This window comes from Lontra canadensis, unplaced genomic scaffold (genome assembly GCF_010015895.1).
Source record: "Lontra canadensis isolate GAN:19392208 unplaced genomic scaffold, GSC_riverotter_1.0 scaffold28, whole genome shotgun sequence".
NCBI classification, from domain to species: Eukaryota; Metazoa; Chordata; class Mammalia; order Carnivora; family Mustelidae; genus Lontra; species Lontra canadensis.
This window is the reverse complement of record NW_022631022.1, coordinates 4,215,007-4,239,655: the sequence shown is the minus strand read 5'-3', so window position 1 is coordinate 4,239,655 and position 24,649 is coordinate 4,215,007. Positions and strand designations below refer to the sequence as shown.

Genomic DNA, 24,649 nt, shown 5'->3' with positions numbered 1-24,649 from the left:
GCTTCCCACACCCTTCTTCCTAGAGCAGCTCTGGCTCCCTTTCAGTCTCAAACATGACGAGCTCAGGGCACTTATTCCCACTCTGCTTTTGGCCCAGACCACGTTTTCGCCAGATCTTCACAAGGCTGGCTTCCCCTCCTGGAGATCTCACCTGAAATGCCACCTCCTCAGCGAGCCCTGAGCATTCCCTTCACAGCAACCGTCACACCTGCCATCATTAGTCGGATGTTTCCTCACAGTGTCTTGTGCCCTTTAGACCGGATGCTCTTTAAGGGTGAGAAGCAAAGAGCTCGGGCTGTAGTAGGCACTTGATGGTTATTTTGTTACTGTGATAAAATTCGGTGAGTATTTTGTGAAGAGGGAAAGCCTGCAGCTGAGTTGGAGAGACAGGACTTAACATTTATGAAACAACTGGAAGCAAACGCAGCTGGCATAATTAGTGCAAAGTGGGTTGCTCAGCCTCTGAGTGCAGGAGTTGAGAAGAATTAACATCAGCTCTTTTGCTAAGAACAAAAGACAATTCAAATACCACTTTTTCAAGGTGAAAATAGAGCCTGAGGTATTAAAAAAGAAGACAAAAATAAGGGTTCTAAAAGGCTCAAGCAAGAAGATTAGGACACCAAGTGACTGACACTTTTTCTTCTGTTCCCCCCGCACGCCCCCCCCCATAGGGTTATGCCAACACAGCCTTTGGAAACTAGAAAGTTACAGAAAGACATTGCCTAAGAGTCAGAAAACCTGAGAGTCCCAGTTCTCCCCCTTTTATTGGTTGTTGATCTTGGGCAAGGCACCTGAGCTCTGTGCCTGAGCTTCTCAGCTATATTCTGAGTTTGGGAGTGGGCTTGTGAGCACTCTTTTCCAGCTGTCAAGACTTTAGGCTTCCAAGCAGCCCCCTCGCATACGGCCAAGCTACACAGGGACAGAATCACTGAAGGGGGGAGCAAATGTCAAGGGAAAGAGACTGGGATTGAAGACTTCTCTCACCCATGTCCTGGCACCACCTGGGGTGTGGCAGGAGAAAGCATCTGAGGATGGGCCTCTTGGCACTTATCCAGTGAGCTCCCTTCACAGACTCCAGCTTCCAACCCACACCCTACTCCCTGAATCCTGATCTGAGGAAGAGAGGGGAGACTGGTTTGGCTATTAGAGGTGACAAAAATTTGTGAGGAACCCTGCCCCTTGGCTCCCAGGGCAGGAAATGCCTGGCGGAAGGCGAGGCCATTAGAAAGCACCAGAACCAAGAATGAGCAAGAGGCAGAACTGCCTGGGGCATGGGGTTCCGGATCCAAACAGAATAGGATTTTAGACCAACAGGAAAAACAAAAGTAGTGGTTCCCACCACCTTCCCAGCCGCAAGAAACTGGAAATGACTAGCGATTCCTTTCTGATCCTCTCAGAATGCCCCCCCCACCTCCAGGCCTGTGAGCATATGCATCCCCTCCTGCCCCATTGAGATGGCTCTTTCTGGAAGACAGACTGAGAGCTCCCGGGGCTCTTGTTCCAGCACTCTCTCCATTCTCAGGACTTGCTTTCACCTCTGGAGTTAAACTTCAGGAAAAATAACCCTTCCTTCCCACCCAATCCCACTGGCCAAAATCTCCATCAAAGCCAAGCTTCTGGCCCTCATACTAGGAATCATACTTCAGTGGAAGTAGGGACATCACTGGCTACCCCATAATGGGGAAGGGGCAAGCCCAGGAAAGGGGCAAAAGGTCCTGTTAGCCATCTGAAGTTTCCTAGGGACGGTGAGAAGGTAGAGAAGAAGGTCTGAGGAAGGCAACCTTAGGCGACACTTAGGGAGAGGGAGGGGAGTGCAGTGGGAGTAGAGCAGCCAGAGCTTGGAGCCCAGGGCCCTTGGCCCAGTGCCCAGTCTCTGATCTGCTGCATTGTTCAGCTATTTCCTTCCGTGGAAGTAGTAAGTGGGGTGGAGGGAACCAGGCTCGCAGGGCTGGGAGTAAATGGAGCAGGGTGGAGCTTCCATGGGGGGAGGGGACCTCGAGTCCGTTCCCATGACCAGCTGCCCTTCCGGCAGCCATGGGACTGCGTGGGAAAAGGTCTTGGGAGTGCTGGGGACAGAGAGAGAGAGAGAGAGAGAGAGAGAGAGAGAGCGCGCGCACACACACACACACACACACACACAGGAGCGTGCTTTTTCATTTCTGTCTGACTGCCTTGCTTGGATTTAGTCACAGGACAAAACCTTTTGAGAAACAGTCACCAGTCTATATTCCCACTGGGCTCTGCCCTGGGAGAGGCACAAGAACCAGCCCCAACGCTTGAGAGGAGGACACTGGAGGCCTTAAGACCAACCCCCAGGAGGAGTCTTAACTTCTAGTGAATCTACCTTGGCTCACTTCCCTGGATTTATGAGGATGCTTCTGGAATCTTCTGCAGAGCTCCCAACTTCCCGGCAGAGCTCTATTACCAGCTAGATGTTGGACAGCAGGTGGGAACCAGACATCAGCAGTGAAGTTAACCATTCCCACAGCATCTCTCTAAGAAGCCTAGAGTCCCTCAGAACCGCAGATCTTAGAGCCCGGCAGCATGCCAAGAGATAAGAGATCACATGATGGTCCAGTACTCTGCCTTTAGGCAAGAAGCCTTAAAACAAAGATCACAAACTAGCAGGCACAGGTCAAATGCATCCTGTAAACACATGCCTTGTTTGGCCAGCACAGCACTTAAGAAATTTTTGAACCAATACTGAGAGATTTCACACAAAAAAGTCCCAATTTCTACAGTCTCTTGAAGAAGATATGGCTAGCACTGATGCCATATTTCCTCCAGACAGCACTGAGTGGGTTGAGTAAGGACGGCTCCTGTCGAAAGAGCTTGGGCTATCGTCCATTTTGCCATAGTCCCTACCGTCCCCCAATGTCCTGAACATGGAAGCTCATCACACTTGTGTGATCATTCCATTGTTTTCCGGGCCCTTGTCTCTATGAAAAGTGGGGACGTAAACGAAACCATGAGGGCCACCTGTTTCTAGAGAGAATATTTCTACCCAGCCAGGTCTGTGAGCAAATAAAGGTGAGACCTGGTGTCCTCCCACCACCTCTTCTGTATCATCCCCTCCACTTCCCAGTGACATGATACTTAATGCCATCCTCTGACAATACTGTCACAGACTTTGTGCCAAAACTAACCCCACTCCTTCCCTCTCCCAAATTACAGTTCTCCTTTTCCCAGTGAGCAAACTCCAGTCATCAGCCATAAAAAAATCATATACTGAAGCGATCACAGCCCATCCCCCGGCCCTGGCTGCTTCATCCTGTGATAAAGTTAAAATTCCTTCCCCTGCATGTCCTCTCATGAAGCAACCTGTGCATGTGAATGCATGGAAACCCACTAGAAGGAGGGAACACCAAACTGAAAGCCAAGGTCATCACTGGGGAGGCGGGGAAGGGACCAGAAATGGAGGTGATGGTCCCAAGCCTATCCCTAAAGCTTGACTATTTGACAAGGAGATTATAATCACACGTAACTTACATAATTAAAATTAAGAGGTAGAGATGCCTTAGCCTGGTAACTGTTAGTCTCACCCCAACTTGCGTTTCATGCTTCTCTCCATGAACTATGCATTCTCTTGAAATTAAAAAAAATTTTTTTCAACTAGGTTTAAATATAGTTGACCCTTGAACAATGAGGGAGTTAGGGTGTCTAGTCCTGCAGTCAAAAACCCATGTATAACTTCTCGCTTCCCCAAACTTAACTACTAATAGCCTACTGTTGATTGGGCACTGTACCAATTAACATAGTCTAGTAACACATATTTCATATATTATACTTATTATATACTGTATTCTTACAATAAAGTAAGCGAGAGAAAAGAACATATTACTAAAAAACCATAAGGAAGAGAAAATACATTTACAGTACTGTACTGTATTTATTAAAAAAAAAAAATCCAGGAATGCCTGGCTGGCTCAGCATCCAACTCTTGATCTTAGGGTTGTGAGTTTGAGCCCCATGTTGGGTGCAGAGCTGACTTTAAAATCTTGGGGCACCTGGGTGGCCCAGTCAGTTAAGCATCTACCTTCAGCTCAGGTCATGATCTTGGGGTCCTGGGATTGAGCCCCATGGGCTCCATACTCAGCAAGGAGTCTGCTTCTCCCTCTCCCCTTCCCTCTGCTCATACTCTCTCTCAAATAAGTATTTTTTTAAAATAAAATAAAATTAGGGGTGCCTGGTTGGCTCAGTGGGTTAGAGCCTCTGCCTTCGGCTCGGGTCATGATCCCAGGGTCCTGGGAGCGAGCCCCGTATCAGGCTCTCTGCTCGGCGGGGAGCCTGCTTCCCCCTCTCTCTCTGCCTGCCTCTCTGCCTGCTTGTGACCTCTGTATGTCAAATAAATAAATAAAATCTTTTAAAAATTTTAAATTAAATTAAAATAAAATCTTAAAAAAAATCCATGTATAAGTGGACCCCCACAATTCAAACCCGTGTTGTTTAAGGGTCAAGTGCAGTTGCAAAGGATATGATTTCTGGCATAATGGACATACTGACATTTATATTTATTTATTTATTTTTAAAGATTTTATTTATTTGACAGAGAAAGACACAGCGAGAGAGGGAACACAAGTGGTGAGACTGGGAGAGGGAGAAGCAGGCTTCCTACTGGGCAAGGAGCCCAATGTGGAGCTTAATCCCAGGACTCCAGGATCATGACCTGAGCTGAAGGCAGACACTTAATTGAGCCACCCCGGCATCCCCATACTGACATTTAAAAATTAAACTAGAATCACAGTGATTTGATACTCATCATCAACCATTTGCAAAATACGTAAGTAAGCGCTTCTTTAAAAGAGGAAAATTTACATCGCTGCATTTTCTCCTTGAATGCATTTTCTTTCTACTTCTCCCACATAATGCTATCCTAATGGAGTATATAGTTTATACGTGAAAATCTTTTATTGATCATCAAACAATACTTCTCTACCATAAATATATACATAATACATATGTATATTTTTATATACATAATTAAAATTATATTTTATTTTTTTGTGGCCATAAGGCTGCAGAGTTTAAATTTTTCTTCTGGACTGACTTATTATAGTTATAATTTGTTCACTGTTTATCAAAATGACATGAATATATTCAAATGTTGATAGAGCATTATTAAATATAAGGAGTAAAAATATTTTTTAAGTAAGCTCTATCCCTAGCGTGGGGCTCGAACTCACGACCAAGCCCCAGAGATCAAGAGTTGCATGCTTTACCAACTGAGCCAGCCAGGTGCCCCAGGGAGTAAAATTTTTAAGAAATACAACTCATATTGAAATATTTATATACATGCTGGAATACGACAGCAATCAACATCAATTTTATCCCTACATCCTATTTTTGTAAATGATAATATTGAGAAATCTCATTCACATAAACAAGTACCTGGGAATGGAAGAAGTTCAAGCAGAGTTACTCAATACCACCTAATCATCCAACCAGTAACAACTGAATTTGCTTCACCTCCCTCAACGGTTGAAAGCAAAATATTGGGAAATCTTTGATTTGCGAAATGATTTATTGCCCAGACATCCTGAGTCATTTGCTTTCTCAATATGGAAATCACTATTTTAAATTGTTTCCTTGGAGCCCCAGAGACTTTTACACACCAAGGAAACACACCAAAATAAGAATTAGGATGGGGAAGACAGGAGTCCTATATATAATAGCATAGGTTAAATTAGGCTATCGTAACAAGCAACCTCAAAATCTCAATTGCTTTTAACCCACAAAGATTCTTCCCCCCAACTCACGATACGTGTCCGTTGCAGGTCAGCTGGGAGTTCTGGTCCATGCCATCGTCACTCAGGGATCCCGATGCCACCGTCTGAAATGTCATCAGTCAGTCACCAGGGCAGAGAGAAGGTAAGAGGGAGAATCACACATGGGCTCCAAAATGCGTTCACCCAGAAGACCCATATTGGCCAAAGCAAGTCACATGGCCACACCTGACCTTTTTTTTTTTTTTTAAGAAGATTTATTTATTTATTTTTAGAGAGAGAAAGAGGGCATAGAGCAGGAGGGACATAGGGAGAGGGAGAGCAAACTCAAACAGAAACCCCGCTCAATCTCAGGACCTTGAGATCATGACCTGAGCTGAAACCGAGTCAGAGGCCCAATTGACCATGCCACCCAGGCACCCCAAAACCTGACTTCTAAAAGGTGGGAAAGTACCTGGAGGAGAACAGGGACTATGGGTGAGCAGCACTGATGGTTAACACACTTTTCTTTCCTAAAATGCCAGGCAAGAAATTGTGGAAATGAAGGGAAGTGAGGCAAGGCGTTCAGAAGCACAGACTAGTCTTCCTGGAAGATGGCGGGCTGGAAATTGATTCCCTTCAACACAATCCTGCCACTGACCCTTACAGAAGCTTCTGTGTACCTCCGGGATACACATACTCAAGTGTGGAGACCGCTATGGCTTTGGCGAAGCCTTCTGTTTAGATCCAGGGCCCTCTCCAAGTTCCTGCTGGCATCATTGCCTGTACTAGCTGTCTGGAAGCTGGGGAGTTAGTTACATTTTTATACACGTGTTTCATGTCTTCCTAACAAGCTATAGTTTCTTTAAGGACGGAAACCATATTTTAAGTTTTTATCTCCCCCACCATCTAGCAAGGACAGTTAGAAGTTATGAAGTCTACCTGACGGCTGAATTGGTCATTTTTCTCCATGTGCTTCCACCTCCTCGTCTCTGCAGTCATAACAGCAAAGCTTGCCCCCAGCATCACACTTAAGATGTCTTAAGTCAAAGCTCCTCCCATCCCACTCCCTTTCACTTAACAGGGACCAGCGGCTTGCCACTACCCTTCTGAAAAGCTGTGTGTAATGATGAGCCATTGAAGGCTCTCGAAAGTTCTGTGGGAAATGCGTTTAGGCGGATCTGACATCAGGGAATGCTGGGTGGTTACAGGACCTGCAAGGCCGGCGGTGGGTCGGGGACAGGGAGTCCAGGTAGAAATTTGCACTCCAGAAGTGATGCAGGGAAATGGCAAGCCACACTGAACTCTCAGGGACCGACCCCAGATGCCTTCCTGAACTCCAAAAACCTGGATTCAGGGCTGAAATCGGCAACAATGGCAAATGGTAATTACAAACCTCACGATTCCGCTCGTCAAAACCAAATGTTCTCTGCACCCGACCCTGCCCCCTAGTGGCCTCTCGAGGCATTGCCGATACAGCTTCCCGTCACCAGGGGAGATCTGGGATTGACGTAGGTGATGATGAGAGGATGGCCAAAATTGCTTCTGTCGAAAAGGAAAGGAACAAAGGAGGCAGAGGAGGGGCCATACACATGAGTTGAGTGCAACTGAGCACTTGGGGATTTTTGTCCCTGGGCTTACTGAACAAAGTGAAAACTAGAAAAAATCTTTGAGTTGCAAACCAACAACACATGGGCATGGTTTAGTACATGCAACAGTTTTTAAAATTGAGGGTTAGTTGCCAACAACCGAAATCATGAATCCAATTTGCCCATTAAAATCTGAATGTCCGATTTCTCTTGAAAGATCAAAACATCAAGCCATGCGAGGCCACCATCCTACTGAGCTGCCACTGGCTGGGGCCCAGAAGCACTGTCCCTTTCAGCAGGCCTGAGCTTTCCTGCCCCCAAGACACCCAGGCCACCTCCCTCAGTGCCACCCCTTACCCTGCAGGCTGGGAGTCTGCAACTTCTGACTAAGGTGGATATTTCATGATGGAGAGCAGGATCAAAAAATACCAGGATGGGGCCAACCAGTCATCCAGTTTGTGACTTGCTACAAGAATATCCCCACTAAGCAGCATCTAGTTTATATCTGAAGACTTTTGGGGACAAGAAAATCATTGCCTATGAAGGCAGCCCATTGCACCGTCCCACAGCTCCAACTGCTTTCACAGAGCGGGAACAGTCTGTTGAAGTAGCATTCTCTTGAGGACACATGTCCAAAGAGACATGCAGATATTGCCTGCAATATCGTCTCAGAAGTGAAGTAGCCACTTAGCAGACATGTGTTAGGCACCAGGAGGTGCCCTAGACTATGCTGGTGAGTGATGATGGCATGACCTGTGCCCTAAAGAAACTTCCAGCATGGGCTGAGAGACCAGTCAGGTTTACACAGATGATATCAACACCTGGCAGTGCTAACTGATACAGAGACATTTGGGAATAGTGCTCTGAGAAGAAGCTGTCCAAATCTAAGCCATTCCCAGACATGAGAAATTAAACACGTAAACTCTGAAAATATGAGTGGTAGTTAGAAAGCTCGATGCCATTCCTGACACATTACTATGGACATCTAGGAGTTTAATCCATCAACCAGAAGGGCTTACAGGTAACTGACTTGATCTTTTGTGAAACAGTGAGTCAGCACACCTGTGTTATGTCATTTTACATAACTGAGTGAATTGGGGCACATCTCTTTGCCTCTTAGAGTCAATGCTTCTCCGTCTGTGAACGCAAGTAAGGGACTGGATCCAATTTCTCAGGACCTAATATTTACCTTCATATCCCCAATTCCAGCACAGCAACTGGCTATCTACAATACAAACTATGTACAAATCCAGTAGGTGCTCCCTAAATGTATTTTTTGAAGATTTTATTTATTTATTAGAGAGAGACAGTGAGAGAGGGAACACAACCAGGGGGAGTAGGAGAGGGAGAAGCAGGCGCCCTGCTGAGGAGGGAGCTCCTCAGGGTCTTGATCTCAACCTGAGCCAAAGGCAGACGTTAACGACTGAGCCACCCAGGGGCCCCTTATTTATTTATTTATTTTAAGTAAACTCTCTTCCCAACATGATCAAGAGTCCCTAGGTCTGTGTACTGAGCCAGCCAGGTGGCCCAGTGTTAACAATGTTCCCTAAATATTTGTGATTGCCTGCTGACACTAACTTTGAGGGCATTAGCCAGAACAGAGGCAACCCAGAACAAAGGGATCCAGAAGTAGCCCCAGGCAGAGTTCCTCTTGGGATATCAAAAAAGATATCTGGGTGAGGCTTGTGGACATTTTTCACCACAAGAGGGCGCCAGAGCCTCACTCCACCCACCAGGCCCCTGAGAAGAGGGAGGCCTCATCAGAGGTCACCTGCGTCAGGCTGTGTTGGGTGAGCAGAAACGTCACCTCAGGAACCACTGGGCCAAGACAAGACGCCTGAGATGTAAACACAAGCGGTCATAGGACAAGGGGGCAATGGAGGATGTGGAGGAGGGAGGACAGGAAAAAAGCCAAAGACAGAGAAAGGGACTCGTTGGGGTCCCAGAACATGCTGGGAGATACATCAGGAAATGAGACCTAGGGTAAGGTCACACTGAGCTCCCAAGTTACCTCAATTTCAGAGGGAAAAACTTCTCTCTTTGAGTATCTCAGCACATGCATAGTGGTCAGCAAATGTCTTGACTTGAATGCACAGTAAAGAAAGGGCCAGAAGCCAGACTGAGATGGGTACTGAATGCCTGCCTGAGTTTGACAATCAGCCCATAGGCTCTAGAGAATCATGAAAGAAAGTCCTTTGAAACTGTGAAAGTAGTATGGGGCATCTGTGGCTGTGGACTGGAGAGATTTCTTTTTTAAAGATTTTATTTATTTATTTGACAGATATGTCACAAGCTGGCAGAGTGGCAGGCAGAGGGAGAGGGGGCAGCAGGCTCCCCACTGAGCAAGAAGCAGAATGTGGGGCTCGATCCCAGGACCTGGGATCATGACCTGAGCTAAAGGCAGAAGCTTAACTGACTGAGCCATCTAGGCACCCCAAGGGATTTAAATATGTATGTCCATAGGGGCACCTGTCTGGCTTAATCAGAAAAGCATGTGACTCTTGATCCCGGGGTCATGAGTTCAAGCCCTGTGTTTGATGTAGAAACTACTTTTAAAAATAATGGGGTGCCTCAGTGGCTCACTCAGTAAAGTGTCTGCCTTCAGCTCAGGTCATGATCCCAGGGATGGAGCCCAAGTTGGGCTCCCTGCTCAGTGGGGAGTCTGCTTCTCCCTCTCCCATTGCCCCTCCCCCTGCTTGTGCTCTCTCCCTCTGTCAAATACATAAACAAAATCTTTTAAAAAAATTTAAAAACTTTAAAAAACAAATATACATATCCATGAAGAGCACATGCAAAAAAAAATTGGGGGGAATTGATTTTGGGGGAAATCCTCTTCATGGTGTCTCTTTCTCCATCTCTTTCCTGAGACCCAAGCCACTTTCCAACAGGCACACTCCATCAGTTCCAGAATGAGAACCTGGGCCTGGAAAGAGAAACTGGCACAGCTGAAAAGCCTCTAGTAGGAGAGGTTGCCTTTACCAGGGGCTGACCGTCTATGGCGTCCTGCTCCAGAAGCTGAGGAGTCACCCTGGGGTGGGAAATAGGGGCATCTCCCTCCACGCCCACATCTTAAACCACCCATGTAGCTGTTCTGAGAAGCCAAGCACAGAACCACAAAACATGCCTCTAGAGCAGGGTCTGGACTCAGGAGAGGGGAGGCAGAGGAGAACAGGAGGGCGGCAGGGGGAGTTGAGGGGGGCGGGACTGAGCCATCTGGAACCACTGACTTCCTTCTTTCTTTATTTGGGGGCGGGGGAGGGCAGAGGGAGGGGGAGAGAGGGACTTAAGCAGGTTCCAGCCCAGCATGGAGGCTGACATGGGCTTGATCTCACAACCCTGAGATCATGACCCAAGCGGAATTCAAGAGTTAGATGCTTAACCAACTGAGCCACCCAGGTGCCCTGGAACCGTCCATTTCTAAATCTTGCCCTCCTGGTTTCCATGCACTTAAGTTGATCCACAGTCCAAATCTACAGCTGCATCCCCAGAATGGGAAATTTACCCTCACCTGAGCACCAGACCCAGGCTACACAGGGAAAAAACGTCCAACAAGAGTCGGTGGCAAGGAAGGATGAGTGCAGAGAGAATGAATGGGTTAGAGGGTGTGGTTCCCCCCCTCAGTGACGAGAGCCAAATACAACCCTGGCACGTCTCCAGACTTGAACTTCCTGTCCATGAAATGGAGACGGGTATTCCCCAGATCACATCCCAGAGCAACTGCAAAAATCAGAGACAGGAGTGCTTCGTGACTATAGGCTGTGGGCATAGCTCCCGCCTTCTCTCCTAGCCCTGTGATTTTAAGGTATTGAAAGCCACAAACTCCAGTGATTCATCTTGAGTGATAAAAACAACTCATTCAGGCGGCATTGCGAAGATGCGATTGCTTACAAAACGTTAACAAGATCATCCAAGTCGGGTATGAGGAGTCGCTACAGATACACATATGACCCCGCTCTAGCCAAATCAGGAAACACGTCTACCTTCAGACTTCTGAGTTCTGATCACGCTTACCCAGGGGTTTTTCCCTTACACATACGATAATGGCTGGAGCCTTTGCTTCGTGTTTGTTTGGTTAGCCTCTTAACCACGTAACTAGAAAGGTGTGGGTAATTGCTGGTTGTTCTTCGTGCCCAAGTGGGCTCTTCCGGTTTCCATGAGATTCTCCCAGTCTCCCAGGAGCCCTGGCTGTTTTGAGACCCTGTGGCCCAGAATTACAGGGAAACTTTTAACTTGGGACAGATGTGTCAGAAAACCGGGTCTTGAGCCTTTTGCTTTCTGTGGGCCCCCCTTTTTTCTTTAGATTTGTTTGAGAGAAAGCAGGGAGAGGGGTAGAATGAGAGGGAGAGAAGCAGACCCCTCACTAGGCATGGAACCCCGATGTGGGGCTCGATCCCAGGACCCTGAGATCATGCCCTGAGCCGAAATCAAGAGTCAGATGCTCAACCAGCTGAGCCACCCAGGCACCCCTCCATGGGGCCCTTCTAACTTCCATTTCCATAGCTGCAAAAAGTAGATAATAATGCCTTTCTTGCTTATCTCACAGGGCTTTTCTGAGGATCACCAGAGAGGCTGTGTGTGAACATGTTTGTCAGCTGTAAAGGAGTAAGTGACTATCACTGTCGGTATAACCACTGCTATCGTCGGACTCTCAGATCCTACAAGCCAGCTCTGGAGGTTTCCAGATGTCCGCTGGGATTCCTAAGCCTCTGCCCTTTCCTTCCTCCACCACTCCTCCAGGTAGAACGTGTGGTTAAAAACCTTTTGAGAACCCTTGATCCACTGGGAAAATAACCAAGGAATGCATAAATTAGAATCACTTCAGGGATGCCTAGGTGGCTCAGCCAGTTAAGTATCTGCCTTCGGCTCAGGTCATGATCCCAGGGTCCTGGGATTGAGCCCCACATTGGGCTCCCTGCTCGCGGGGAGCCTGCTTCTCCCTCTGCCTGCCGCTTCCTGCTTGCACTCTCTCTCTGACAAATAAAAAAAACTATAAAAAAATCACCTCAGTTTCACTACTTGTTCAGGACGAGAGAAAGAAAACAGGTGTTTCTTTTTTTTTTCTTTTTTTCGAAGATTTTATTTATTTATAAAGAGATATAAAGAAAGAGATCACAAGTAGGCAGAGAGAGAGGGGGAAGCAGGCTCCCCACTGAGCAGAGAGCCCGATGTGGGGCTTGATCCCAGGACCCTGAGTCCACAACCTGAACCGAAGGCAGAGGCTCAACCCACTGAGCCACAGAGGTGCCCCAGAACAGGTGTTTTTCTAAAGATAATCAGAGCCAAGTGTCACTGAGTACCTCCTAGGCATTAGGCACATTCCTCTGTAAACATCAACACTCCTAATACTGAGAGAAGGGCAATGGGTTTTCACGGAATGATACAACCACCGTTCCTATCTGAGACTCATCTTACTAAATTTGTGTTAAACGGAAAATTCACCACCTTGGTTCTTTCATAAGGCAAAAGCCAGAGGGGTCCTACAGACCCAACAACCTTACCCCTTAGGTTAAGAGAGACAGCACAGGGCTGGGCTGAAGGTAGATGGGTCTCTGTGTCCCTTAATCTAGGAGCAGCACCCAGTATCCTAGAAAGAGATCAGGCCATACCAAGACCAAGACACCTGGGCAGAAAGCGGAGTGTGGCATGACAGGAAACCTGAGCTCTAGTCCTGGCCTCTGGAACTGCTGGGATAGACTTCCAAGCCCATGGCCATCCTGGGGCTGCTGCCTCTCTGCAGCTAAAGGATGTGTTTGTGTGTGTGTGTGTGTATGTGCGCGCACATTTCTGGAATGGCCACATGGGTGGTGGAAGGAGCTGGGCTGGGAGTCAGGAGATAGGAGTGAAGCATGCCTTAGCTGTTGTTTTTATAACCTTAAGAGAAAACCACTTCATCTCTCGTGCTTCAGTTTCCTCATCTATAAAATGGGAGACTGGACTAAATACTCTCTGTGCTAATATTCTGATTCTGATGGTCAAGGACCCCTCAGAAAACCAGGAAATGTGGTTTGCTCTAAGGTCGTGAAGACCATGCCTAAGGGGCACCTGACCTCCCTCCCAATGCCAGCAGGGGCTCCCACTCACCCAACCTATTCAGGGGCCAGAGAATGGGGGAGCCTGTGGATGTTGTCTGCCCTGAGCAGAGTGTGGGTGGGCTGGGTGATGGTCAAGGAGACCCAGGGGAAAGGCTTCAGGAGCTTAGGCCCCTTTCCTGTCAGCTCTGGAACACTGCCGGGACAGCGATCTGCCCAGCCTCTCCCCCCTCACAGGGGCGGGCCCTCAGATCCTACTCTGTTCCTGAAGGAAAACGTCAGGGAACAGTGCCTGCTTTCCTGGAGGTGGCCCATGACTGCGGGTTGGGGGAGGCCTTGCGTGGAAGGAAAGTTAGGTGGGGTAGAGAAATAGGTAGCTGGGTGGAGACATTTTTTCTTCTTCCTCCTGACACTTTGTAGGAAAGTCTTTCTTCCTCCATGTTTTTTCTCCCTTCCAGGGTTCCCTTCTGGTACTTTCCCTAATCCTATTCTGAAGGGCTTTGCCCTATTTTTCAGGGACATTTGCATTCTGACAGAGAGTTCCTCAAGATCAAAAAGCTTTATTCCAGACCTAGAAAAATGGAGTTGGCCAGGCACATGCACGACAGGCTGGGCAGGGTGGGAGGGGCAAGGAACCGGTGAGTCCCCTTCCCTCCTGAGACTTCCAGGACCCCATGGAGCCTAATAAGCCTTCATCCTGTGCTAAGTCTCAAAGAAGCTCAATGTCAGGCCACACAGTCTAGAAGTTCCAAAGGTGGTCCAAGGAACCTGCTCTCCTACAAAGGCTCCAAATTAAGACACATCCCTAAAAAGGCTGTTTAGGCAGCAATGCCAAAGAATGGCCAAGTACCATCTTTTTTCCCAGGAAATCCAGAGCCAGCTTCAGGGCAGGCATGGCGGGTAGCCCGGGCTCCCAAGTGCCTGGACAAGCATCCATTTACACAGGCCTCCCTCGTGTGTGAAGGGGAGCGGGAGGTGCGTGCCCTTGTGAAGAGGCCTCCTCTGCCACGGACATGATCTCGATGCTGCTGGGAAGGACCAAAAGAACCCTGGCTGTTCCCAGATGCCTAAAATCCTTTCAGAAAGGAAAGAAGCCTTTTGCCTGTAAAAGATCAGGATTAAACCCCTCTGGGAAGGAATAAGGTGCTTTTTGGAAGAAGCCCAGAATGGGTGGCAGGTCTACTGCTTCTGATCCATCTTACTGTCCTTGCCAGAGAGATTTTAACTTTATAGCTTTATAGTTCAGTCCAGACATGACTTTCTGCAAAGGCCTCTCACCCTGAGGAAAGGCCCCAGTCCAGCTGGAGAGCTCCTCTGGGATGGCCTCGGGGGCCCCTCTCTTTCCTGGCTCCTCCTCTCAGACCCAGGCCTGGGCCCTGCTCAGCAAGGCGTGAAGGAGGCCCCCCAGGGAAGCCAGAGGAGCAGGGGCCTTTAAATTATGGAGCAGCTTTCCTAGCCCCTCTCAGAAAGGCCCAGCGCCCCAGCTAAATAATTCACCACCTCAGGAAGACCCAGTGGTTCCTGACACAGCGGAAGTAGGTCAGGCATCAGCATGGCCCTGGAGGTGGGGGGCAGGGGTTCAGAGCAGCTCCCCGCCAGCACTAAGGGATGCTTCGGGCTGGGAAGCGATGCCTCGCTGGTCCAGATACCACAGGGAGGTGAGGTGTACACGCAGGAAAGCATCCACCCCTCCTCAGGCTGCCATGCTGGTGTGGACACAGACCTCCCTCTGGGGTCCCTGTCACCCTGCCAGGCTCCTCCTCCTCCCGCACAATACCTGGGGGCGTGTTCTCCCCTCATGTGCAGATACCCCATAGCCTCTAACAGCTGACACACTTATCAGAACACCTTAGACCCAAATCCCCCAGTGCAGGGCTGGGATTCAGAAAAGGTGAGGCAGGGAGGAGAGAGGGAGACCAGGGCAGCCACAGCAGCTCCCGTTTTGCTCTGAACAAGACTGGAATGAAACCCTACAGCTGGAGCCTCTGGGGCCGCTTCTGTCGTCCCTTTCTAGGCACAGCTTGGAGCCAAGCTAAGAAGGGTATGGGGTGGGGGGCGGGGCGTAGACCGAAAAGACAAACCGCAAAGCCATGAGGACATTGCGCCAACCCTCCAGCTCCAAGAGCTGGAAAGGATTCCAAACCACCACTTCACATATGAAACTGAGGCTCCAAATCACAAAACTGGGTCCGCTGCAGTTCTGACTGGGTTCGGGGCAGTCTGGGGTCTCAGCTCTACACGGTTTCCCTGACCTTCATACCCACGTACTCCAGCTTCCAGCAAAACCTCCCCTCAGGAATCAGCCACCACAGAGCTCACGGGGAGCCTACAAGAGTGCAGGAGCGTTGCCCTTTCTGGGCCAGACTCCTGGGTTCCCCTCCCTCCAGCATAGCCTCACACCAAAGACTCCCAAAGCACAGTCCTTTTCTTCTAGAGGGCCTGGAAAGGCTGCAGGCCAGGAAGGTCAGGCCAACTAGAGCACAGCACCCAGAGAAAACAAAGGTCCCATCTGGGTGTTTTCTCTGGGTGCAGAGACTCTCCACCCATGTGCTCAGAACTGGGATGAGGACAAAGTGAATGAATCAAAAGCAGGGTGGGCTGGCAGATGTTCCCCCGCCGTGGGATCCTTGGCAAGTCCCTTTCCTCCAGGACTTAAGTTAGACAACAAAGGAAGCAAGGAGAGGCTACGTGAGCCCCAGGGCCCGGGCCCACTTCACCTTTCTCCCCACAGCTCACAACGTCTACCCTTCAGTTGTGCCCTCCCAGTGGCCATCTGGGTCCCGTGGAAGCAAAGGCCAGAGAACAGTTACTTTGGATGACTTTTTATTTTGCATTTCATATATTATCCAGCTTCACATTCTCACAGGATCAGCAATTACAACAGCCACCTTATCTCCCAAGTCTGAAAAAGTCAAGACAGCCACAGCTGTGGCCAAAGGCAAAAGCACTGATGTGCTCACGAAACAAACAAAAAAATTGCACAATTTTTTTCCCTTCATTTTTCTGAAACTAACGCCTGACGCAAAGGCTCACTGCTGGAGAATGGAAACCCTTTTCTTCTTCATGCCTCAAACTAAACATTAAACTTATCTGACAAGGCGAACAAGGTCTCTTTAATAATTAATTGCACACACACACGAAAAATCCTTTATGATGCATAAATATTTTGTTACACAGGGTACAAAAATACTTTCACTTTTTGGTTGGTTTCAAAGTTCAGAAAGAATGAGGAGCATGGGCAGGGATGGGGTGCACTGTGGAGAGGTGAGCAAACCAGGCAGAGAAAGGATTTTCTTAATAGATGCTGGCCCCTCTAGAAGGAGGAAGTGGAGGACCCGGATTTGAAATGAAAAAGAAAACACTACCTCTGTTAGGTGGTCGTTGCTGCTCGGCCTGGAAGCACGTGGGGGTGGGGGTGGGGTCCCCGGCTGCCGGGCGGAGTGAGCTGCGGGGCTCGGTCCTCACTGAAGCAAGGGGCTTTGGGGAGGGTGTGGAGAGAGGGACCGGGAATGATGAACCACTGGTGGCCAGGACCTGTTGCTATGGTGACACAATGTGAGAACAAACTGTACACTCACATATACACAAGTTTAAGTGTCTTAATTCATGCCAGAAAACATGCAAAATTAAATGCCCCGTTTCTCTGAGGTGGAGCTCTGGAAGCAAGTCTGGACCAGAGATCAGGCCTTGCTCAGTCCCAGTGAGGCCTCTGGGCTGGGTCTGGGTATCCCAGCAAGAAGGCCCCCCCAATCCTCCCGGGAGGTCTCGGTGAGAGGGCTTTGGGGGAGGAACAGGGCAGAGGGAGAGGAGGAAGGAAATGGGAAGCAGTCCACTGAGTCAGGCTTAAAATTCACAGTCTTTGGAAGGAAGCAGCACCTCTCCACAGGCCGCCTGGGGGCAGTGGAAGCTCAGAGCGGCTTCCTCCCCAGCGGGGCAGGGGCTTCAAGCTGTGGTGACAAGACCTGGAGGGAGGGGAGAGAGGTGGCCATGAGCAGAGGGGTGGGACCGGACCTGAACCCAGGCCTGGCCTTCATGACAGGCTGCAAGATGGGTGACAGGGGGTGACAGTGGGAGAAAGGGAGAGACCAGCCAGAGTGCCTAGCGCGCAAGCTCAGGGGATGCCTAGCACCGAGCAGCTGCCGGGCTCAGGCAGTGGGAGCAACCGTGGCCCCCACAGGAAGCCAGGCTCTCAGACACTCTTCCTCCTGGGCCTCTGGGCCAGCACTTACTGAAGAACTAACAGAACTGACGATATTTCCATCCTTGCTGGGTGGTATCAGAGGAAGGGTACCAGCGCACCTGCAAGAGAAGCCAATATCAGGAGCTAGCTGGGCAGTCCCTTCTCTTGACTGGAAAGCCGTCACCATGCCTGCTGGAGCCCTGCTTCTGTCACTGATTGGCCGACGCCGGGCTAGTTACTCACCTCTAGGCATCGGTTTCTTCATCCTGAAAATGGGAGAGGGCCGCCTGACCCGCCTCCTCCGCAGGGTTGAGTTTCAAGTGAATCGTGCTGTGCACTCCACTAGGCCTGATGTGAAGGCACGAGCTTGTGCCAGGTGGAGTCTTGGCAGTGGGGGCACTGATGCCCGCGACCTGCCCCTCCCCCCAAACTGGGAGCGTGCAGAATGCCCAACGTTAGGAGAATGAACCTCCTATAGTTTTGCCCGGCTTCTTTCTGTCTCCATGCCCTCATCCCCGCATAGGACAGAGATGACTGAGCTGATCCTCAAGGGCGTCCGTGAAGATCAGGGGAGACACGACATACAGACACCTGGGAAACCAGAGGTGCCGTGGTCTCCCAGAGGCACGACTCCCAGACACTGGCCCTGTCCTTGTAGGATTTGCCAAGGAAGCCAGGGCTGAGACCCAGGGGATGCCTCCATCCCTTTCCATACCTCCGTTCCCTCCTTTCTCAGCCTCCCAAGTCTCAGAGATTTGTAACCTGCCAGCCGAGCCCTCCAGTGGGGGCCTGGCAGCTACTTCAACCCCCAGGCCCTACGGAGCAGTAACCCCAGAGCAGGATTCCCAGAGCCAGGTCAGGACATGATGTGCCCTCCCCTTCTAGGTACAGCCTCCCCACAGGCCCAGCATCTGGGCACTGAGCTACACTGGGTGCCAAGCCAGGACTGCCCCAGGTACACACAGCACCACCTGCCCCGGCCTCCCCGCGGCTGCCTCAGACTGCTGGGGAAACATGGCATCCCAAGACAAGTCAGGGGCAAAGGGCAGAGTGCCCAGAGAAGGGGGCCCGGGGTCCACTCAGGAAAAGGAAGGGATGGGATGCAAGAACCAGTGTAGAAAACAAATTGCAGCTGGCCTCACAGATCCCCCGCTCAGCGCTGCAGTGGTGGCCTCAGTTTCCCACTCGGCTGCCCGGAATCCCGCCTCTAAGCAAGAAGATCACGGGCAATGCCAGGTCACCTGGGGGCCAGTGGACGCTTCCTAAGAACTTCTGCATCTCCTTCAAGTTATAGGTATTTTGCACACCCCAAGACCCTGGTCACCACATGCTCCCTAGCACAAGCTGGTTACCCTAAAATGCCAGGACACTTGGCACATAGCAGCAGCAGATCCTAGGTCACCTGACCAATACCAGGACCTTCCCTGGGCTCCGGGGATGAGACACTGCTGTCACCAGCTGACCCCGTGCCGCAGGAACCACCTTGACTAAGAGCCATACAGCACAGAAAAGGGTCAAGTGCCTCTTCTTACCTCTGAGCTGTTCAGCCTCAGAGGCCACTATCTTCTCCCCTGCCTTCCCCTGCCTCTACAACATCTGGAAGCAGTTCCCTCCCCTGCTGGCTGACAGCCAAGTGGGGGGATGCTTCTCCTCCCCTCGGGTGAGCTGTGGATTATACTCTAGGCTGGACCGGTGGCTGGGCACAGAGCTCATCCCACAAGACAGGGACACGGAAGAAACCAGCATGGTGACTATCAGCCAAGCCTGTGAAACACCCCCGGGGGGGCCTGGACCACCACCCCTCACCCGGCCTCCGGCTGCTGCAGCCCTGTGGCAAGAAGTCTGGCCAGGCTGGGAGCCTTGCAGGGCTGGACAAGGGACAAATGTTGATTAATGAGGACTCGGAGGCCTCTGAGTCTCTCTTATAACAAGGGAAGAAGCCAAGGCATCCCGCAGCTGCGTAAGCGGCTCCATTGGCAAGACCTGCCTCATGGGGTCCCCCTCACCCCACTAGGTGCTGCGACTCAGCCTCCAAAGCAGCAGCTCTCCCCCCAGCCTGAGACGGGCCACCACCTCCTTGGGGAGGAAGTAGAAGCCAACCCCCATTTCTGAGTTTGGGAGGGAAGCACCATCCAAGTGGACAGAACATCCTTGAGGGGCTGCCTTTCTAAGACACCGGGGACAGGCTGGCAGTTGGGGCTCTAGAGAAGCACCATCCCTTCCTGTCCCTGCTTAGAACTCGAGACCCGTAAGGCACAGCGATCAGGGCCAGCACCTCAGGGAGTGAGTGCTCGGCCCACTCCCAGGGCCTCTGGTTGTTCACAGGGATTCTGTGGGTCCTGAGAAGCCACCCCACATGGACAGGCCCGTGGGCATCTAGAAGGACCCAGCTCCAAGAGGGACAACATCAAAACGAAGGGGGAAAAGGGCACATGGAGGGGGCACATGAACTCAGTCGTCTCTCAGATCTTGGGACGGACTAAGAAGATATAACCAAGAGGTAGACAGAGGACTCAATCCACATGAGAAGAAACAGGAACAGCCAAGAAATACGGGCGCCTCACTCATCAGAAAGCCAATTAAAGGAGCACTCAGGCTGGCATGTCTACACTTTGACCTTGTCATAGTTCTAGCAGTTTACAATAAGGATACCAGCAGGACAGGCGCACGGGGTAGACAAGGGTGTCTGCCGCAGCACGTCCTGTCAGCACAGAAAACTGCGTGAACAGCCTCATGTTCCATCCATGGGGACCTGGACACACTTATATGATGGTGGGTTTGCCAGACAGCCGGAATGTAGATCTACATTTACCGACAGGAAACAAGGGCCTCATACTTAAGCTTTAAAAGATTAAATGTATAACTTTTATTTAAAAAAAAAAAAAAAAAAAAGACCCACAGCTATAGTCTTATACACGTGCACCCAACCAGCCACCAATCCTAAGGACTCAAAGTAGCCATTTTGGGGGAAGCAGGATAGTAGAGAACCTTATCATGCCCATTACACAGATCAGAAAATAGAGGCAAGGGAGTTCATTTAATGTTAAGGTCACCAGTAAGCAGTGAGCCAGTGTAAGAGCCATGGTCAAAGACCCCCACATCCTCAGGTGGAAGTAGAAAATGAAGCCCAGTCTGAGAAGACCCTGGGACACAAGGGGACATAGAGAACCCCTGCTTTCAGGCTTGTGCCAGACCCTGGTGTGCCCCTGCCACCCATACTTCTTGGATGCCTCACCCTTTTAAAGGGGAAGATTCTATTAAGAGAACCAGAGGGTCGAACAAAATGGCCTCATGCCAAGGCAGAGTGCAACTGAACCCTCCCCAAGCCCCTTCCTGCAGGTCTGGGCCCCGTGGCCATAAACGGATGCCTCAGCCGAGGCTGGGCTAGTGGCAGAAGGCGTGCAGTTGGGATGTACATGCTGGGATAGGGCAAGGAAGGACTGCTTTTCATCCCCTTTTGCTACTACCTTCTTTCCAAGTCCCCTCCTTGCCCACAAGCACAGAAAGTTAGTTGTTATTCCTCCAGGTTCAGAATAATGCCCTCAGATCAACAGCGTCCACTTTCCTTATTGAGGATTTACGGCCCCCATGTCTGGGCTGCACTGTCAGGGAACAAGGGAACTCTTGGAAGGTAAAAGCACAAATGCTTCTACTTGGAAAATACTCTCATTTTTATGACTGCGTTTGGTCCAGACATGGTGGTTTCCTGCTCTGGAGACTGACTTCCAGAGAAGTCAGAGTAGCAGGGACAGAACAAGTCACTCCCTGGTCTGATTTCTTGTTGTTAGCCTTCCTCCTGAAAAAATGCCTTTATCCTTTGAGGTAGCCTTTATTCCCTTCCGGGGGAGGCCAGAAACAGGAACCGACAACCACTTAGACCTCCAGCCTCAGGGAGGACCCAAGGGGCGTGAGACAATAATGACAGCAAATAGTAACTGTGATAACTGGCCCTTCTCTAGCTCTCCCTCTACACTAACATGCGAAAAACAAACACTGATAAAGTAGGCATGATTATCACCATTCCAAAGAAATGGAGACACAGAGAGGTTAAGTAACTTGCCCAAGGTCATACAGGGGTTGAAAGAGCCAGGATTTGGACTGAGGCAGTCAAACCAGTTGGACAGCCCCTGGGCATGGATAGGGTGGGAGGAAGCTGGAAAAGAAGATGACTGGAGCGCACCGTGCCCTGCAGTATGGCGTTTAAGGACAGGTTGTCACGTGCCACTCCCAGCCAGCTGGGGAGCCGCCCAAAGAAAGGGCAGAGGCGTCTCCCTGTATTAACCTGACACACTGTCTTGCTCCCAGCCGCTGCCTTACCACTGTCATGGCAGAGCATCTCAGAGCAGAAGGGGGAGATCCTCTCCACCTGATCTGGTCTTGCCCTCTCATTTTACAGATGAGGACACACACAGAGGCCCTGAGGTAAAGTCACTTGCAAAAGATCATGGAGCTAAATGGTGGCAAAGCTGGGATCACAGGCAAAGAGGCCAGCAAGGCCTCGCAGGGCTGCTGCAGTGAGAGTCCCTTCTTGGCCAGGAGCACTCCGGCCCACCTTCCCCACACTGCCAGGTCACAGAGGACAAGGACTGTCTTCCGGGCTCAAAATTCTTGCTCGCCGCAATACCTGGCTTGTGATAAATACCCGAACATTTCCCTTGAGGGAAGGATCTTTACCACCTTCCTATCCCCTGATCAATTTTCCAACTGTCTGTGGTACTCAGCTGGGGAACAGTGCCAAGTTTAACCACGCTTCTGCCCTCAGTATGATCTAAAGCAGTCACCGCCAAGAATCCCCCGGCTGAAGGAAACAGCCTGTGAAGGTAGTAGCCGGGAAGTCCATACCTTCTACCTTGGGACTGGGTGGACCCAGATGTCACAGAGCTCTTCAGAGGACTGGAGACAGACACGCACTCAGCCTTCCCTTGCGCAGAGCACCCAACCTCTCCCACCTCAGCTTCTGGTTCCTGTGAACTCCCTTGTCCTGGCTTCTTATGTCCTGCTCCTCCTCCTGCCCTCCTGTCCTGGCTGGGCTACCTCCGTCAGCAGCAGAATGGGCCTGGCCCAGTTGCTCTTCCCACAGTCTACCGACCACAGGCCATAGTGGGCTTGCCGTTGCTCCTCAACCTCACTGTGCCGCTGGTGGCACCCAGTCCCTACACCCGGCGGTGTGTCCTGCCACCACCGCCTCAGGAAGGCTCAGGCCAGGATGGACGGCGGGTCACTGGCCTTTCAGGTACCCACTACGGAACGGCACTCAGGAGCACAGAGTCCCACAGTGCCCAGGGCCCTCCCCAGCCCTCCCTGAGAGAGGCTCATCCCCGGCTTCCCACCCCAGCGCAGGGCCACCAAGCAGAGTGTCCAGGCTTCGTGAAAACCAGCGCACACGCAGCCCTCGGGACGCTCCCGCTGCCGCGCTAGCGCTTATGTGCTGTTACCGTGAAACTCTGGCAACAGCCCTGAGGTAGAGAATACTGTTCTCATTCTGCCCGACAGTAAAAAAGCCAAGACACAAATCTTGAAAAGCTTTCTGAAGTTTATGAAGACGGGAGAGGCAGAGGCAGGCAGCCTGGCTCTGGAGGCCACACTCAGGCTGGGACCGGCACTTGCGCTCTGTCACCACAGGCAAAACGCAGTACGGAGCCCGTCTGAGGGGCTCAGGGGGTGGTAGGACCACACTGGGTCTCTCTCAGCTCACATATTTGGCCGCAGATCCTCGATGTGGCCTCTCGGCTAATCCTCTCCCTCCCCTCTGCCTGATCCCAAACCCTAAAGAGAAGATCATGGAAGAAAGCAGTCCTGCTGTGGCTCTGGCAGCATGAGTGGCCCAGGGGCCACCCAGGAACAAAGTCTGGCTAGATCGGAGCTACTGCCCCTCCCCCAGAAGGGCTTACCTGAGCGTGGAGGGCGGCGGCGGCAGTGGCAGCTGGGTAGGTGAATGCAGCAGGTGAGATGGCGGGGGTCAGCTCTGTGGTATACAGAGGGTAGGGAGCCCAGGCCTCTGGGGACGCAGGGATCAGAGCAGCCCCCATAAGGTCATCTGCAACGGAAGAAAACAGACCCCACGGTCAGAGCATGGGTCTCCCCTTCCACTGCTCCATTCCAAAGAGAGAATGGTTGAAGTGCTAAGTGCCCGCTGAGGCCAGACTTCCCTCAAGGACCCCAAGACCAGGGAAACAAGCCCTGTCAGCTTGACCTGGCATGGCGAGCATCCTCGCTGCTTCAAGAAGCCCTAAGATGGGCCCCTGCCCACCTCAACCAAGAGAACCCAGAGACCGCTTCAGGGGAGAGTTGGTGATACAGACAGCTCAGGAGCTCAGTCCGTGTGCAGTCCAACAAAGGCTACAGGGGAGGAAGGAACCCTAGCGAGAGGTGGCTGTGGACAGAAGAAGCCTCCTGGCGAGGACCCCTCAATGACGATCTTGATGTCTCCCCTCCATATGCAACTCTGCTCGGGTCCCCAGCTTGAGCCAAGTAAAAGGACAGCAGATGACAGACGACAGCTCTGAGCACTACTCACAGGGGTCCCGTGCGATAAAGTGTGCTCCTAGGGCGGGGTGAGCATTGGTGGGATTAGGTGTAGCCATTAGCTTGTTCTTGGCCATCTTGGTGTTGGCTTTGGCAAACTCTAGCCTCAGGGTCTGCGGGTTCTCAGGATCAAAGCGAATACCCTAGAAGAGAAGGAAGGAAAGGAAGGAAAAGACTTTGTAGGACCCAGACAAGAGCTCGCCTAGGGGGCACCTGGGTGGCACAGCCGGTTGAGCCGATGACTCTTGATTTGGGCTCAGGTTGTGATTTCAGGGTCCTGGGACCAAGCCCTGAGCTGGGCTCCCTGCTCTGTGGGGAATCTGCTGGTCTCCCTCTCCCTCTGGCCTTCCCCCTGCCTGTGCTCTCTCTCAAATAACTAAATCTTTTTTTTCTTTTTAAGATTTTATTTATTTATTTGACAGAGAGATCACATGTAGGCAGAGAGAGAGGGGAAAGCAGACTCCCTGCTGAGCAGAGAGCCCGATGCGGGGCTCGATCCCAGGACCCCGAGATCACGACCCGAGCCAAAGGGCAGAGGCTTAACCCACTGAGCCACCCAGGTACCCTTCAAATAAATAAATCTTAAAAAAGAAAAGAAAAGAAAAGAAAAGAAAAGAAAAGAAA

General features: G+C 50.9%; 1 protein-coding gene across 1 annotated transcript in view; it reads right to left on the bottom strand.

The window, feature by feature from the left end:
- Positions 1–24,649, bottom strand: part of LOC116871883 — a 68,419-nt gene that overhangs the window by 25,637 nt on the left and 18,133 nt on the right. The window contains 3 exon segments of the mRNA XM_032864722.1: positions 5,757–5,830; positions 23,392–23,537; positions 24,018–24,168. Of these exon segments, the coding sequence (XP_032720613.1) occupies positions 5,757–5,830; positions 23,392–23,537; positions 24,018–24,168 (371 nt within the window).